Source organism: Bufo gargarizans, chromosome 6 (genome assembly GCF_014858855.1).
Source record: "Bufo gargarizans isolate SCDJY-AF-19 chromosome 6, ASM1485885v1, whole genome shotgun sequence".
NCBI lineage: Eukaryota > Metazoa > Chordata > Amphibia > Anura > Bufonidae > Bufo > Bufo gargarizans.
The window spans coordinates 367075925-367092609 of NC_058085.1; the positions used below are offsets into that span (position 1 = coordinate 367075925).

Consider the following 16685-nt stretch of genomic DNA (forward strand, 5'->3'; position numbering starts at 1 on the left):
CTGTGGCATCAGAGCAGGTGTTTAGTGCGGCAGTTACCCAAGGAGAACTCGCCTGTCCACCCAAAATGTGGAGAAACTGACCTTTGTGAAAATAAATCAGGCATGGATCAGCCAGGATATCCACACACCAGTGCTTGATGCATCAGACTAGATCATCTATAGAGCCACACCTAATCTTTGTCAAAAAAGACCTGTTTCTTCTGGCTACCTGCTTCAGCTACTATTCTGATGCTGCCACCCGCCTGATGCCACACACCTGCTACCAGGTGCTTCTACTGCCACCCACCATCTTCAACTGGTACTGGTATTGCCCCCCACCTCACCAATATGTCACTGGGCCACTCTGTGGTCTCCTCAGGCTGCTGCCAGCTCACCACTATGTCACTGGGCCACTCTGTGGTCTCCTCTAGAGATGAGCAAATCGAAGCTGATTCGCAACGAATGCAAATTTCCATGCATTTTTCCTAAAATGGCTGCTGCACGTGTGAAAACATGGGGCAAGGAACTCTGGGAAGGCGTGATCACCAAGATTGACATGCCTGCATGCAGCCAGTCAGCAGCCAGCCAGCCCTGTGATGTCACAGCCCTATAAATACGGCAGCCATCTTGGAATCTGACATTTTCCAGCGTTCTGAGTGCAGGGAGAGACGTGAGAAGGCGCTAGGGACAGCAATAGGATAAACCTGATTGTGAAAAAAAACTGAAAAAACGATTTATAAGTGCGGGGAAAGGATAGGGAGGAATCATTTCACAGCATCTTAGAGCAGGGAGAGACGTCATAATGCGCTAGGGACAGTGCTAGAAACGCGCAGGGAAAGACTATTTGGGGATCCAAATAGCCATTATACAGCTCTGTCATTCCAGCTATTTGTTCTTGGGGTGCAAGTGCTATGTTGAAAAGCCTTTAGTGGCTTATATCTGTGGAAAAAGAAAAATATATACGCAGTTCACTTCTGCAGTTATATGTGGTGAAAGCGTTTAGTGGCATATTGCAGTACAAAAAGAATAATATATACACAGTTCACTGTTGCAGTTATTTGCGGTAAAAGCGTTTAGTGACGTATTTCAGCACTATAATATAAAATATATATGCAGTTCACTTCTGCAGTTATATGTGGTGAAAGTGTTTAGTGGCCGATTTCAGTACATAAGAAAAATATATATGCACTTCACTGTTGCAGTTATTTGTGGTGAAAGCGTTTAGTGGCCTATTTCAGTACAAAAAGAAAAATATATACGCACTTCACTGTTGCAGTTATATGTGGTGAAAGCGTTTAGTGGCCAAGAAGAACTCGCCTGTCCACCCAAAATGTGGAGAGACTGACCTTTGTCAAGATGAATCAGCCGTGGATCAGCCAGGATTTCCACCCACCAATTCCTGATGCATCAGACTAGATCATCCATGGTGCCACACCAACACTTTGACAAAAGAGATCGGTTTCTTCTGGCTACATGACTCAGCTACTATTCAGATGCTGCCACCTGCCTGATGCCACACATCTGGTGCCAAGTGCTCCTTCTTTCCCCCACCTTCGTCAGCGGGTACTGGTATTGCCACCCACCGACCCACTCTGTCACCGGGTCACTTTGTGGTCTCCTGATGCTGCTGCTGCCATATCCACACTGTCACCTTGCCACTTTGTGGTATCCTTAAGCTGCTGCTGCCATCTCCACACTGTCACCTTGCCACTTTGTGGTATCCTTAAGCTGCTGCTGCCATATCCACACTATGTCAACTTGCCACTCTGTGGCCTTCTCCTAATGCTGCTACTGCCACCTCCAGACTCTGTCATTGTGCCACTCAGTGGCCTCCTCATACTGCTGCCACATCAAGACTCTGTCATTGTGCCACTTGGTGGTTTTCTCTTAATGCTGCTGCGGCTGCCGCCACCTCCAGACTCGGTCATTGTGCCACTCGGTCGCCTCCTAATACTGCTGCCAACTCCAGACTCGGTCATTGTGCCACTTGGTGGCCTCCTCATACTGCCGCCACCTCCAGACCCTGTCATTGGGCCACTCTGTGGTCTACTCATGCTGCTGACACATCACTACTCTGTGGTCTCCTCATGCTGCTGCCACATCACTAATCTGTGGTCCCCTCATGCTGCTGCTACCTCAACACTCTGTCACTGGGCCACTCTGTGGTCTCATCATGCTGCTGCCACCTCAACACTATGTCACTGGGCCACCCTGTGGTCTATTCCTGCTGCTGCAACTTGACCACTCTGTGGTCTCCTCATGCTGCTGCTACCTCAACACTGTGTCACTGGGCCATTCAGTGGTTTCCTCATGCTGCTGCCACATCACTATTCTGGTTTCCTCATGCTTCTTCTACATCATTACTCTGTGGTCTCCTAATGCTGCTTCCACATCAACACTATGTCATTGGGCCACTCTACGGTCTCCTCATGTTGCTGCCACCTCTCCACTATGCCAGTGGGCCACTCTGTGGTCTCCTCATGCTGTAGCCACCTCACTACTATGTCACTGGGCCACTTTGTGGTCTCCTTATGCTGGTGCCACCTCACCACTACCCCACTGCTTGTAACACAGACACGTTGGATTTCTCAATTTTTCCATCAACCACCCCATCCTGGTGTCCCTACAGTGTGATCCTGCTGCCACCCCCAATACCTGTGCCCATTGTGCCCCCCAATGCCCCAGGTACTATACTGCTAAAAAAAATAGTGACCCTAAAAGACATAATTGGGGTAATTTATCAAACTGGTGTAAAGTAGAGCTGGATTTCCAAAAGAGCTGTCAAATATGAAAGGTGGAATCTGATTGGCTGCTATGGGCAACTAAACCAGTTCTACTTTACACCAGTTTGATAAATGACCCCTAATGTTCCTATAGTGTCTACAGCAGCTATAATGTCCTCTAGAGTGCCCCCAGTAATAATAACACCCTTTTTTGTGCTCCAGGCAATAATCCCTGTATAGTGTCCCCAGAAATAATAGACTGGCCTCTACAGTGCCTCCCCAATAGAAAGGCCCCCATGCTGCCCCCCACACAGTAATTTCCCCCACACTAGCCCCATACAGTAGTGTCCACCACACAGTAGTGTCCCCCACGCTGCCCCCCACACAGTAGTGTCCCCCATGCTGCCCCCCACCCAGTAATGTCCCCCACCCAGTAATGTCCCCCACCCAGTAATTCCCCCACACAGTAATTTCCCACACACAGTAGTCCTCCCACACAGTAGTGTCCCCCCATGCTGCCCCTCACACAGTAGTGTCCCCCACATTGCCATCCCTCCCATAATAAATTGCCCCCCCACTGTGCCACACAGTATCCCACCATATTCCCCCCACGTCCTCCTGAGTGCACCCCCTCATGTCCCCCAAAGTTGCCACATTATAAAATAAAAGTTTGCCCCCACACGTCCTCTGTCCTGTGTGCACCCAGGCCCCCCCATGTTCCCCAAAGTTGCCATATTATAATATAAAATAAAAGTTTGCCCCCACACGTCCTCTGTCCATACCGGCCCCCTCATGTCCCCCAAAATTGGCACATAAAAGAAAGAAAAAGAAAGAAACTCTAAAAGCTAAATACTTACCTGCGCATGCTTGCAGAGTCCCGGCACTGTGCTGCTGAGTCCCGTCACAGACACACGCGATGACGTCATCGCGCGCGCCTGCGCTGGGATTTCACTACCGCATAGGCTTCAGGCCTAGTAGGCCCTAAGCCTATGGCGGTGATCGGCGGCGGGGCAGAGAACTATGTGCTCCGCTCCCTGCCCCGCCGCAGTATGTGGGACTGGGTCACGGGACGGGTGTCAGCTCTTCAGCAATGAGGACTTCTGCTGGCACCCCCATCAGAGCCGGCACCTGGGGCGCACCGCACCGCACCGCCCCCCCCCCCCACTGCTCTTAAATAATCCATTCCTGAGTTATGTCCCCTTGACCCTGTGTAGTTCTTTTAAATTTTCTTCTTTGCTGATCTCTTGTAGTTCGGCTCATAGTTCTTCAGGTTACATTAGTACCTTGTAATAGGTCGTACTGTATGTTTTTGGAAAATGTACACAACAGAATTAATCCTTTCATTTAGCTCTTTAATCACTGACCTCTTCTAGGTAAATGGTAAGGGAATCCTGGTGCACGTCAACTTTCTTCACCAGAGGAGATAGCTCGAGCTGTAAAAGCAGCAAAGATGAAAAATCATTATTTTTTTGTTGCTTCTTACTTTCCACACCAGTTGTTGGAGACCTATGGCTTTTCCAGCTGCTGTTAGAGGCCTGAAGAGCAACAGGTTTAACCTTCAATTTTTGCTTTGTCCTTGAGACCACAAATTTAAAGCGTTTATCCAGTCTTTTTTAAACCATCACTAGCTGATCATTGAGTGACGCCACACGCCCTGCCAATCAGCTGTTCTGTGTATCTCTGTTGCTGGAAGTCAATGGGAGAAGTCCTGTAGTACCAAGCTCCCTATACTACAATGTTGATGGTGCTGTGTAGCTCCGCCACCATCTTCCGGTGAGGGAGCCACACAAAACAGCTTATCGGCAGGAGTGCAAAGTATTGGACCCCAGCCAATTGGCTAGTGATGGACTTCCCTAAGAACTGGCCAGATTAAGTAAAGATCATGTCCCCGTGGAACATAAACTTCACTTGACATATAAGTACGGTATATGTCCCCTGCCAACATTTTAATCCAGTGAAGATTATGGCCCTGATTTATCATAACTTCAGCTATGTTAATGGGTTTCACTCCAAATTTATCATTGCGACTTTTTTTAAAAGTCACCATCTCACTCCAGGACGAGGCAGAGTAGACAAACTGGAGAAGCTTCTCTAGACAGAAGTGTTAAGTTTAAGGATAAGACAAACTTATCAAATAACATTTGACATTTAATAAATGTGGCACAAAGTACTCCAACACTGACTCAGAAATATTCCCATCATGATAAATTCCCCTCTATGTCTCTTTTCACTCTTAGGGGAAATTATCATGAGGAGCATATTTGAAGTCAGTTTGCTTGGAGTACTTCGTGCCACATTTATGTCCTTATAATTTCCTGCCTAGACTACTGTAACATCCTTTCTCTGTGCCCTCTCCAGTAAACTCTGCTGTCCCTCCAGTTCATCTTCAATTTATCTTCCTGGTTAATCCACCTCCCCTTATTCCTCTACCACCTGTGCCCTTTTTCAATCACTTCACTGATTGCTCAGCCAACACATCCCAAAATGCTAAGGACATAAAAGCTCCACCCTTCATATAGCTTTGCCCTAATCTCCCACTCCCTCCCTACATGTAATGTAATCTCCAGTCCACAACCTGCCCCCTCCATACATCTCTAATCTCATCTCCCAATATCTCCTCATATGTAATCTCCAGTCCATATCCTGTCCTCTCCATACATCTCTGACTTCCTCTAATCCTCTCCTGATACCTCCCCACATGTAATCTCCAGTCCAGAACTTGTCCTACTCCATACATATCTAACCTAATCTCCTGATACCTCCTCACAGTGGCGTAACTACCGGGGAAGCAGGGGAAGCAGCTGCTTCGGGGCCCGGGCTGCCAAGGGGGCCCGGCGCCCCAGCAGCGTGTGTGACAGTTTATTTTCAAGTTAGTTAAATATCGTGTTCAGGGCCCCTTCACAGCCACTAGTGTGATCTAATTTTACTGTCTGCTAAAGTCTCCTGGTCTGGGATTTGAACCCACAACCTCCAATCTATCAGTGAATCAGTGGCAAAGCATTTACCCTCACAGCCATAAAGGCTGCATTACAACTAACTGTAAAAAAAAAAAAATACATCTATACACATGACAGCTGCCCAAACACACCTAGCACTGCTATATATGTATATGACAGCTGTTTCTGCACACTCAGCTCTGCTATATCTCTATATATGACAGCTGCCCCAGCAAACCCAGCTCTACTTCATCTATACACATGACAGCTGCCAAAACACAGCCAGCTCTGCTACATCTATACACATGACAGCTGCCAAAACACAGCCAGCTCTGCTACATCTATACACATGACAGCTGCCAAAACACAGCCAGCTCTGCTACATCTATACACATGACAGCTGCCCCCAACACACCAGGCACTGCTATATCTCTATATGACAGCTGTCCCAGCACACTCAGCTCTGCTATATCTCTATATATGACAGCTGCCCCAGCAAACCCAGCTCTACTACATCTATACACATGACAGCTGTCGAAACACAGCCAGCTCTGCTACATCATTACACATGACAGCTGCCCCCAACACACCAGCACTGCTATATATCTATATGACAGCTGTCCCAGCACACTCAGCTCTGCTATATCTCTATATATGACAGCTGCCCCAGCAAACCCAGCTCTACTACATCTATACACATGACAGATGCCTAAACACACCCAGCTCTGCTACATCTATACACATGACAGCTGCACCAGCACACTCAGCTCTGCTATATATCTATATATGACAGCTGCCCCAGCAAACCCAGCTCTACTACATCTATACATGACAGATGCCCAAACACACCCAGCTCTGCTACATCTATACACATGACAGCTGCACCAGCACACTCAGCTCTACTATATCTCTATATATGACAACTGCCCCAGCAAACCCAGCTCTACTACATCTATACACATGACAGCTGCCGAAACACAGCCAGCACTGCTACATCTATACACATGACAGCTGCCCCAGCACACTCAGCTCTGCTATATCTCTATATATCTATCTACTGTATAGCAATACTTAGAGATATATAGATGTAGCAGGGCTGGTTGTGCTGGAGCAGCTATCATATATAGAGATATAGCAGGGCTGAGTGTGCTGGGACAGCTGTCATATAGAGATATAGCAGTGCTGGGTGTGTTTGGGCAGCTGTCATATGCATAGATGTAGCAGAGCTGGGTTTGCTGGGGCAGCTATCATATATAGAGATATAGCAGAGCTGAGCTGGAACAGCTGTCATATAGAGATATATCTGAGATACTGCTATATCTGTATATGACAGCTGTCTCAGCACATTCAGCTCTGCTACATCTCTATATATGAACAGCTGCCATGTGTATAGATGTACACTTAGCCAGCTATAACAGTAGAAGTCTCATATTTTTTCACTCAGACTCTTTTCTGAAATACAAGCACTGAGTCCATATAAGGACATACAAGGCGGGACACAGGAAGAGGCTGCATCGCATCGCTGACATGGAGGTAAGTAGAAGTGTTTATTTTTTTTTTTTTTAATACCCGACTGTTACTGCCATGGGGGAGCGGAAGGCACCTGATACTGGCACATGGGGGGAGGGGGGTTGGCACCTGATACTGGCACCTGGGGGGGGGAGGGGGGTTGGCACCTGATACTGGCACATGGGGGGGGGGAAGAGGCACCTGATACTGGCACATGGGGGGGAAGAGGCACCTGATACTGGCACATGGGGGGGAGTGGGGTTGGCACCTGATACTGGCATGGGGGGGGAGGGAGAGAGGCACCTGATACTGGCATTGGGGGGGGGGAGGGAGAGAGGCACTTGATACTGGCACTTTTTTTGTGGTGGTGGGGGGGGGAGATGGCACTATGATACTGGGACATAAGGGGGGGAGGCACCTGATACTGGCACCTGGAGGGGAGAGGGGGGGTTGGCACTTGATACTGGCACATGGGGGGGGGAGGCACCTGATACTGGCACATGGGGAGGGGGGAGGGAGAGAGGCACTTGATATTGGCACTTTTTAGTGGGGGGGGGGGGAGATGGCACTATGATACTGGGACATGGGGAGGAGAGAGGCACTTGATACTGGCATGTGGGGGGGGGGTTGGCACTATGATACTGGCACATGGGGGGGAGAGGCACTTAATACTGGCACTTTTTTGCGGGGGAGATGGCACTATGATACTGGCACATGGGGGGAAGAGAGAGGCACTTGATACTGGCACATGGGGGGTGGGAAGGAGAGAGGCACTTGATACTGGCACATGGGGGGAGATGGCACTATGATACTGGGACATGTGGGGGGGGGAGAGGCACTTGATACTGGCACAGGATGGGGGTCACTTACTGGCACATTATTGGGGGGCATTATGGGGGACACTAGGCCGGCAGCCTATCAGAGGCCGGACACTGAGCGGCATCTACTGGGGCACTATATATGGGGCATTTTATACTGGTACATTTTGGGGGGTACTAGCAGGAAGGGGGGAGAGGAGCACTATGGGGGAATTTACTGGGGGCACTATATAGGGGTATTTTATACTGGCACATTATGGGGGCACTATGGGGACATTAGCTCAACTGGGGGCATTACAAGGGGGTATTTTTTGCACTGTCACATTATAAGGAGAATTATTACTACTGGGGGGGGGGCATTATGGTGGGTTTTATTACTGCCCCATGGTATGACCCCCTAGTAGCAGCACCGGCCTCTCCCTGCTCTGCTATCCCTCTGCCCCTTCTCCAAATCCTTATTATAAAATCTTTCTCATTAGGATAAAACACAACATCAGCTCCGCAGAGCCCCCGGCCAAAGTGTGGAAGTGGCGTCCGAGATCCCCAAGGGCCAAGCCATGTAACTGTAAGTGTTCATGTGGAGTATGTTTATGTTATGCACATATAGCCTACACTGTGCCCCACAATATACAGTATACCTCTATACTGTGCCTCACAATGTACAGTATACCTCTATACTGTGCCCCACAATGTACAGTATACCTCTACACTGTGCCTCACAATATACAGTATACCGCTACACTGTGCCCCACAATATACAGTATACCTCTACACTGTGCCCCACAATATACAGTATACCTCTACACTGTGCCACACAATATACAGTATACCTCTACACTGTGCCACACAATATACAGTATACTGCTACACTGTGCCACACAATGTACAGTATACCTCTACACTGTGCCTCACAATATACAGTATACTGCTACTGTGCCACACAATATACAGTATACCGCTACACTGTGCCCCACAATATACAGTATACCTCTACACTGTGCCCCACAATATACAGTATACCGCTACACTGTGCCTCACAATATACAGTATACTGCTACTGTGCCACACAATATACAGTATACCTCTACACTGTGCCCCACAATATACAGTATACCGCTACACTGTGCCACACAATATACAGTATACCTCTACACTGTGCCTCACAATATACTGCTACACTGTGCCACACAATATACAGTATACCGCTACACTGTGCCTCACAATATACCTCAACACTGTGCCACACAATATACAGTATACCGCTACACTGTGCCACACAATATACAGTATACCGCTATACTGTGCCACACAATATACAGTATACCGCTACACTGTGCCAAAGGAGTGGGGTTTACACAGGAGGAGGGAGGTGCGAAGCGCGCTGAGGGGGGCCCTTACAAATATTTGCTGTGGGGCCCAGTCACTTCTAGTTACGCCCCTGCCTCCTCACATGTAATCTCCAGTCCACAACCTGTCCTCTCCAAACATCTCTGATCAAATCTCCTGATTCCTCCTCACATCTAATCTCCAGTCCACAACCTGTACTTCCCATACATCTCTGACTTCATCTCCTGATACCTCCCCACATGTAATCTCCAGTCCACAACCTGTCATCTCCATATATCTCTTATCTAATCTCCTGATTCCTTCTCACATGTAATCTCCAGTCCACAACCTGTCCTCTCCATACATCTCTGACCTAATCTCCTGATAACTGCCCACATGTAATCTCCAGTCCACAACCTGTCCTCTCCATACATCTCTGACTTAATCTCCTGATACCTCCCCACATGTACTCTCCAATCCACAACCTGTCCTTCCCATACATCTCTGATCTAATCTCCTGATAACTGCCCACATGTAATCTCCAGTCCACAACCTGTCCTCTCCATACATCTCTGACCTAATCTCCTGATACCTCCCCACATGTACTCTCCAATCCACAACCTGTCCTTCCCATACATCTCTGATCTAATCTCCTGATAACTGCCCACATGTAATCTCCAGTCCACAACCTGTCCTCTCCATACATCTCTGACCTAATCTCCTGATACCTCCCCACATGTACTCTCCAATCCACAACCTGTCCTTCCCATACATCTCTGATCTAATCTCCTGATACCTCCCCATATGTAATCTCCAGTTTACTCAAAATGAGTACAATACAATAACAACAAAAAAATTATCCCCAAAGTTTATCATGGTCTAAAGCGCTGACAGACTCCCTTTATAATTTTTACCATTTATTACCCCATACTATGAAATATACTAATTTCCTAACACCAGACACTACCGACCATCCAAATCTTAAAAAGTATATAACTAGAGTTGAGCGAACACCTGGATGTTCGGGTTCGAGAAGTTCGGCCGAACATCCCGGAAATGTTCGGGTTCGGGATCCGAACCCGATCCGAACTTCGTCCCGAACCCGAACCCCATTGAAGTCAATGGGGACCCGAACTTTTCGGCACTAAAAAGGCTGTAAAACAGCCCAGGAAAGAGCTAGAGGGCTGCAAAAGGCAGCAACATGTAGGTAAATCCCCTGCAAACAAATGTGGATAGGGAAATGAATAAAAATAAAAATTAAATAAATAAAAATTAACCAAAATCAATTGGAGAGAGGTTCCATAGCAGAGAATCTGGCTTCCCGTCACCCACCACTGGAACAGTCCATTCTCAGATATTTAGGCCCCGGCACCCAGGCAGAGGAGAGAGGTCCCGTAACAGAGAATCTGTCTTCATGTCAGCAGAGAATTAGTCTGCATGTCATAGCAGAGAATGAGGCTTCACGTCAGCCACCACTGGAACAGTCCATTCTCAGATATTTAGGCCCCGGCACCCAGGCAGAGGAGAGAGGTCCCGTAACAGAGAATCTGTCTTCATGTCAGCAGAGAATTAGTCTGCATGTCATAGCAGAGAATGAGGCTTCACGTCAGCCACCACTGCAACAGTCCATTGGCATATATTTAGGCCCAGCACCCAGGCAGAGGAGAGAGGTCCCGTAACAGACAATCTGGCTTCATGTCAGCAGAGAATCAGTCTGCATGTCATAGCAGAGAATCAGGCTTCACGTCACCCACCACTGCAACAGTCCATTGTCATAAATTTAGGCCCAGCACTAGTGTTGAGCGGCATGTCCCATATTCGAATTCGCGAAATTTTGTGAATATTCGAAAGAATATTCGTAAAATATTCGCGATTATTCAAATTCGTTATTATTTCGCATATGCGATAATTCGAATTTTCGCATCGCATAATACATATGCTATGCAAAATTCACATGTGCGCTAATGAAATCGCCTTACGAAGATTCGCAACTCAATTCAATCACTAATGTATGAATGCAATGCCCTTTGCCTCTGTTCTGGGACAAGTGTAGATATTCGCATGTGCGCTAATAAAATCGCCTTACGAAGATTCGCACCTCAATCACTTTCTAGGGAATGTGAGACTTTTGGGAATCAATCGAGATACAGTGGGGGGTGATGACAGTAGTTGACAGAGTACAGATCAATGTAATCTGTAAGGTGGAAAGTAAAATAAAAAATACGAATTTTCGTTAATCAAATTTTACGAAGTTCTACGTATTCGCGAATATGGTGCTATACTATATGAATGCACAGGCCTTTGCCTCTCTGTTCTGGGGACAAGTGTAGATATTTGCATTTGCGTTAATAAAATCGCCTTACGAAGATTCGCAGCTCAATTCAATCACTAATGTATGAATGCAAAGCCCTTTGCCTCTGTTCTGGGACAAGTGTAGATATTCGCATGTGCGCTAATAAAATCGCCTTACGAAGATTCGCAACTCAATCACTTTCTAGGGAATGTGAGACTTTTGGGAATCAATCGAGATACAGTGGGGGGTGATGACAGTAGTTGACAGAGTACAGATCAATGTAATCTGTAAGGTGGAAAGTAAAATAAAAAATACGAATATTCGTAAATCGAATTTTACGAAGTTCTACGTATTCGCGAATATGGTGCTATACTATATGAATGCACAGGCCTTTGCCTCTCTGTTCTGGGGACAAGTGTAGATATTTGCATTTGCGTTAATAAAATCGCCTTACGAAGATTCGCAGCTCAATTCAATCACTAATGTATGAATGCAAAGCCCTTTGCCTCTGTTCTGGGACAAGTGTAGATATTCGCATGTGCGCTAATAAAATCGCCTTACGAAGATTCGCAACTCAATTCACTAATGTATGAATGCAAAGCCCTTTGCCTCTGTTCTGGGACGTGCCGATATTCGCATGTGCGCTAATAAAATCGCCTTACGAAGATTCGCAACTCAATTCACTAATGTATGAATGCAAAGCCCTTTGCCTCTGTTCTGGGACGTGCCGATATTCGCATGTGCGCTAATAAAATCGCCTTACGAAGATTCGCAACTCAATTCACTAATGTATGAATGCAAAGCCCTTTGCCTCTGTTCTGGGACGTGCCGATATTCGCATGTGCGCTAATAAAATCGCCTTACGAAGATTCGCGCCTCAATCACTTTCTAGGCAATGTGAGTAAGATCTGAGCTGTTGGACCTTTGGGAAACAATCAATTATATGTGTACTGTAATTTTGTGGGGGGGGGAAAAAACAAAAAACGAATATTCGTTTTTACGAATATATAGCACTATATTCGAAATATTCGCGAAATCGCGAAGTTGCGATATTCGCGAAAAAAATTTGCTTTTCGAATATTCGCGCTCAACACTACCCAGCACCCAGGCAGAGGAGAGAGGTCCCGTAACAGACAATCTGGCTTCATGTCAGCAGAGAATCAGTCTGCATGTCATAGCAGAGAATGAGGCTTCACGTCAGCCACCACTGCAACAGTCCATTGGCATATATTTAGGCCCAGCACCCAGGCAGAGGAGAGAGGTCCCGTAACAGACAATCTGGCTTCATGTCAGCAGAGAATCAGTCTTCATATCATAGCAGAGAATCAGGCTTCACGTCACCCACCACTGTAAGAGTCCATTTTCATAAATTTAGGCCCAGCACACAGGCAGAGGAGAGAGGTCCCGTAACAGAGGATCTGGCTTCATGTCAGCAGAGAATCAGTCTGCATGTCATAGCAGAGAATCAGGCTTCACATCACCCAACATTGGAACAGTCCATTGGCATATATTTAGGCCCCGGCACCCAGACAGAGGAGAGGTTCATTCAACTTTGGGTAGCCTCGCAATATAATGGTAAAATGAAAATAAAAATAGGATTGAATGAGGAAGTGCCCTGGAGTCCAATAATATATGGTTAAGGGGAGGTAGTTAATGTCTAATCTGGACAAGGGACGGACAGATCCTGTGGGATCCATGCCTGGTTCATTTTTATGAACGTCAGCTTGTCCACATTGGCTGTAGACAGGCGGCTGCGTTTGAGGCCTAGTATTTAGGCGCTGGGTGACCGGTATGGATTTAGTGACAGAATTAGACTTGGAAATGCACAGAAGCGTGTGTGTGTGAAGTTATTCTGAATGACCCAATGTGCACCTTGAATATTATATACCCTTTTAGGGATAGATTTCAAATAGCTCTGATATAGCAGAAACCACTAAATTATGAAATTGCTAAATTGGGAATTGTACTTCAACCCAGAACAAAAAATGTGCTTTGACGGACACTAAATATCTTGCCCAGCAACAACAGTACAGCGGTGGGTAACGAGAGATTTAGAGGGAATTAAATTTGAGGCCTAGTATTTAGGCGCTGGGTCACCGGTATGGATTTAGTGACAGAATTAGACTTGGAAATACACAGTAGCGGGTGTGTGTGAAGTTATTCTGAATGACCCTATGTGCACCTTCAATATTATATACCCTTTTAGGGATAGATTTCAAATAGCTCTGATATAGCAGAAACCACTAAATTATGAAATTGCTAAATTGGGAATTGTACTTCAACCCAGAACAAAAAATGTGCTTTGACGGACACTAAATATCTTGCCCAGCAACAACAGTACAGCGGTGGGTAACGAGAGATTTAGAGGGAATTAAATTTGAGGCCTAGTATTTAGGCGCTGGGTCACCGGTATGGATTTAGTGACAGAATTAGACTTGGAAATGCACAGAAGCGGGTGTGTGTGAAGTTATTCTGAATGACCCTATGTGCACCTTCAATATTATATACCCTTTTTGGGATAGATTTCAAATAGCTCTGATATAGCAGGAACCACTAAATTATGAAATTGCTAAATTGGGAATTGTACTTCAACCCAGAACAAAAAATGTGCTTTGACGGGCACTAAATAACTTTCCCAGCTACAACAGGACAACGGTAACGAGAGATTTAGAGGGATTTAAATTTGAGGCCTAGTATTTAGGCGCTGGGTGACAGGTATGGGTTTAGTGACAGAATTAGACTTGGAAATACACAGTAGCGGGTGTGTGTGAAGTTATTCTGAATGACCCTATGTGCACCTTCAATATTATATACCCTTTTAGGGATAGATTTCAAATAGCTCTGATATAGCAGAAACCACTAAATTATGAAATTGCTAAATTGGGAATTGTACTTCAACCCAGAACAAAAAATGTGCTTTGACGGACACTAAATATCTTGCCCAGCAACAACAGTACACCGGTGGGTAACGAGAGATTTAGAGGGAATTAAATTTGAGGCCTAGTATTTAGGCGCTGGGTCACCGGTATGGATTTAGTGACAGAATTAGACTTGGAAATACACAGTAGCGGGTGTGTGTGAAGTTATTCTGAATGACCCTATGTGCACCTTCAATATTATATACCCTTTTAGGGATAGATTTCAAATAGCTCTGATATAGCAGAAACCACTAAATTATGAAATTGCTAAATTGGGAATTGTACTTCAACCCAGAACAAAAAATGTGCTTTGACGGACACTAAATATCTTGCCCAGCAACAACAGTACAGCGGTGGGTAACGAGAGATTTAGAGGGAATTAAATTTGAGGCCTAGTATTTAGGCGCTGGGTCACCGGTATGGATTTAGTGACAGAATTAGACTTGGAAATGCACAGAAGCGTGTGTGTGAAGTTATTCTGAATGACCCTATGTGCACCTTCAATATTATATACCCTTTTTGGGATAGATTTCAAATAGCTCTGATATAGCAGGAACCACTAAATTATGAAATTGCTAAATTGGGAATTGTACTTCAACCCAGAACAAAAAATGTGCTTTGACGGGCACTAAATAACTTTCCCAGCTACAACAGGACAACGGTAACGAGAGATTTAGAGGGATTTAAATTTGAGGCCTAGTATTTAGGCGCTGGGTGACAGGTATGGGTTTAGTGACAGAATTAGACTTGGAAATACACAGTAGCGGGTGTGTGTGAAGTTATTCTGAATGACCCTATGTGCACCTTCAATATTATATACCCTTTTTGGGATAGATTTCAAATAGCTCTGATATAGCAGAAACCACTAAATTATGAAATTGCTAAATTGGGAATTGTACTTCAACCCAGAACAAAAAATGTGCTTTGACGGACACTAAATATCTTGCCCAGCAACAACAGTACAGCGGTGGGTAACGAGAGATTTAGAGGGAATTAAATTTGAGGCCTAGTATTTAGGCGCTGGGTCACCGGTATGGATTTAGTGACAGAATTAGACTTGGAAATACACAGTAGCGGGTGTGTGTGAAGTTACTCTGAATGACCCTATGTGCACCTTCAATATTATATACCCTTTTTGGGATAGATTTCAAAGAGCTCTGATATAGCAGGAACCACTAAATTATGAAATTGCTAAATTGGGAATTGTATTTCAACCCAGAACAAGAAATGTGCTTGAACGGACACTAAATAACTCGCCCAGCTACAGCACTAGGGACAGATTTAGCTGGATATAAATTTGAGGCCTAGTATTTAGGCGCTGGGTGACCGGTATGGATTTAGTGACAGAATTAGACTGGGATATGGCCAAAAAATGAACAGACTATTGCTGGTTAAATGCACTTGGTGTGACAGCTTCACCCTGATGTAGGCTTTAGCCAAAAAACAACCACACCATTGAGGGTTAAATGCACTTGGTGACAGGCGCAGCTTGCCCCTGATTTTGTATATGGCCAAAAAATGAACAGACTATTGCTGGTTAAATGCACTTGGTGTGACAGCTTCACCCTGATGTAGGCTTTAGCCAAAAAACAACCACACCATTGAGGGTTAAATGCACTTGGTGACAGGCGCAGCTTGCCCCTGATTTTGTATATGGCCAAAAAATGAACAGACTATTGCTGGTTAAATGCACTTGGTGTGACAGCTTCACCCTGATGTAGGCTTTAGCCAAAAAACAACCACACCATTGAGGGTTAAATGCACTTGGTGACAGGCGCAGCTTGCCCCTGATTTTGTATATGGCCAAAAAATGAACAGACTATTGCTGGTTAAATGCACTTGGTGTGACAGCTTCACCCTGATGTAGGCTTTAGCCAAAAAACAACCACACCATTGAGGGTTAAATGCACTTGGTCGCAGCTTGTGCTGGCGCACCACAAGACACAAAATGGCCGCCGATCACCCCAGAAAAATGAGACTGACAAACGGTCTGTGCAGCCTAAAAACAGTGAGCAATTGAGGATCAGCAGCTCAATGATCCACAGCTGCAGATCGATCAGTTAATCAAGTCCTTTGGAGGAGTTAATCTGCCTAATCTCGCCCTACTGTCGCAGCCGCAACCTCTCCCTACGCTAATCAGAGCAGAGTGACGGGCGGCGCTATGTGACTCCAGCTTAAATAGA

At 45.8% G+C, this 16685-nt stretch overlaps 1 protein-coding gene across 1 annotated transcript in view; it reads right to left on the bottom strand.

The window, feature by feature from the left end:
• Positions 1 to 16685, bottom strand: part of LOC122942241 (alpha-2-macroglobulin-like protein 1) — a 236408-nt gene that overhangs the window by 27200 nt on the left and 192523 nt on the right. Inside the window, exon 33 of the mRNA XM_044299744.1 lies at positions 4067 to 4135. Coding sequence (XP_044155679.1) covers positions 4067 to 4135 — 69 coding nt within the window. The remainder of the gene's footprint in view (positions 1 to 4066; positions 4136 to 16685) is intronic.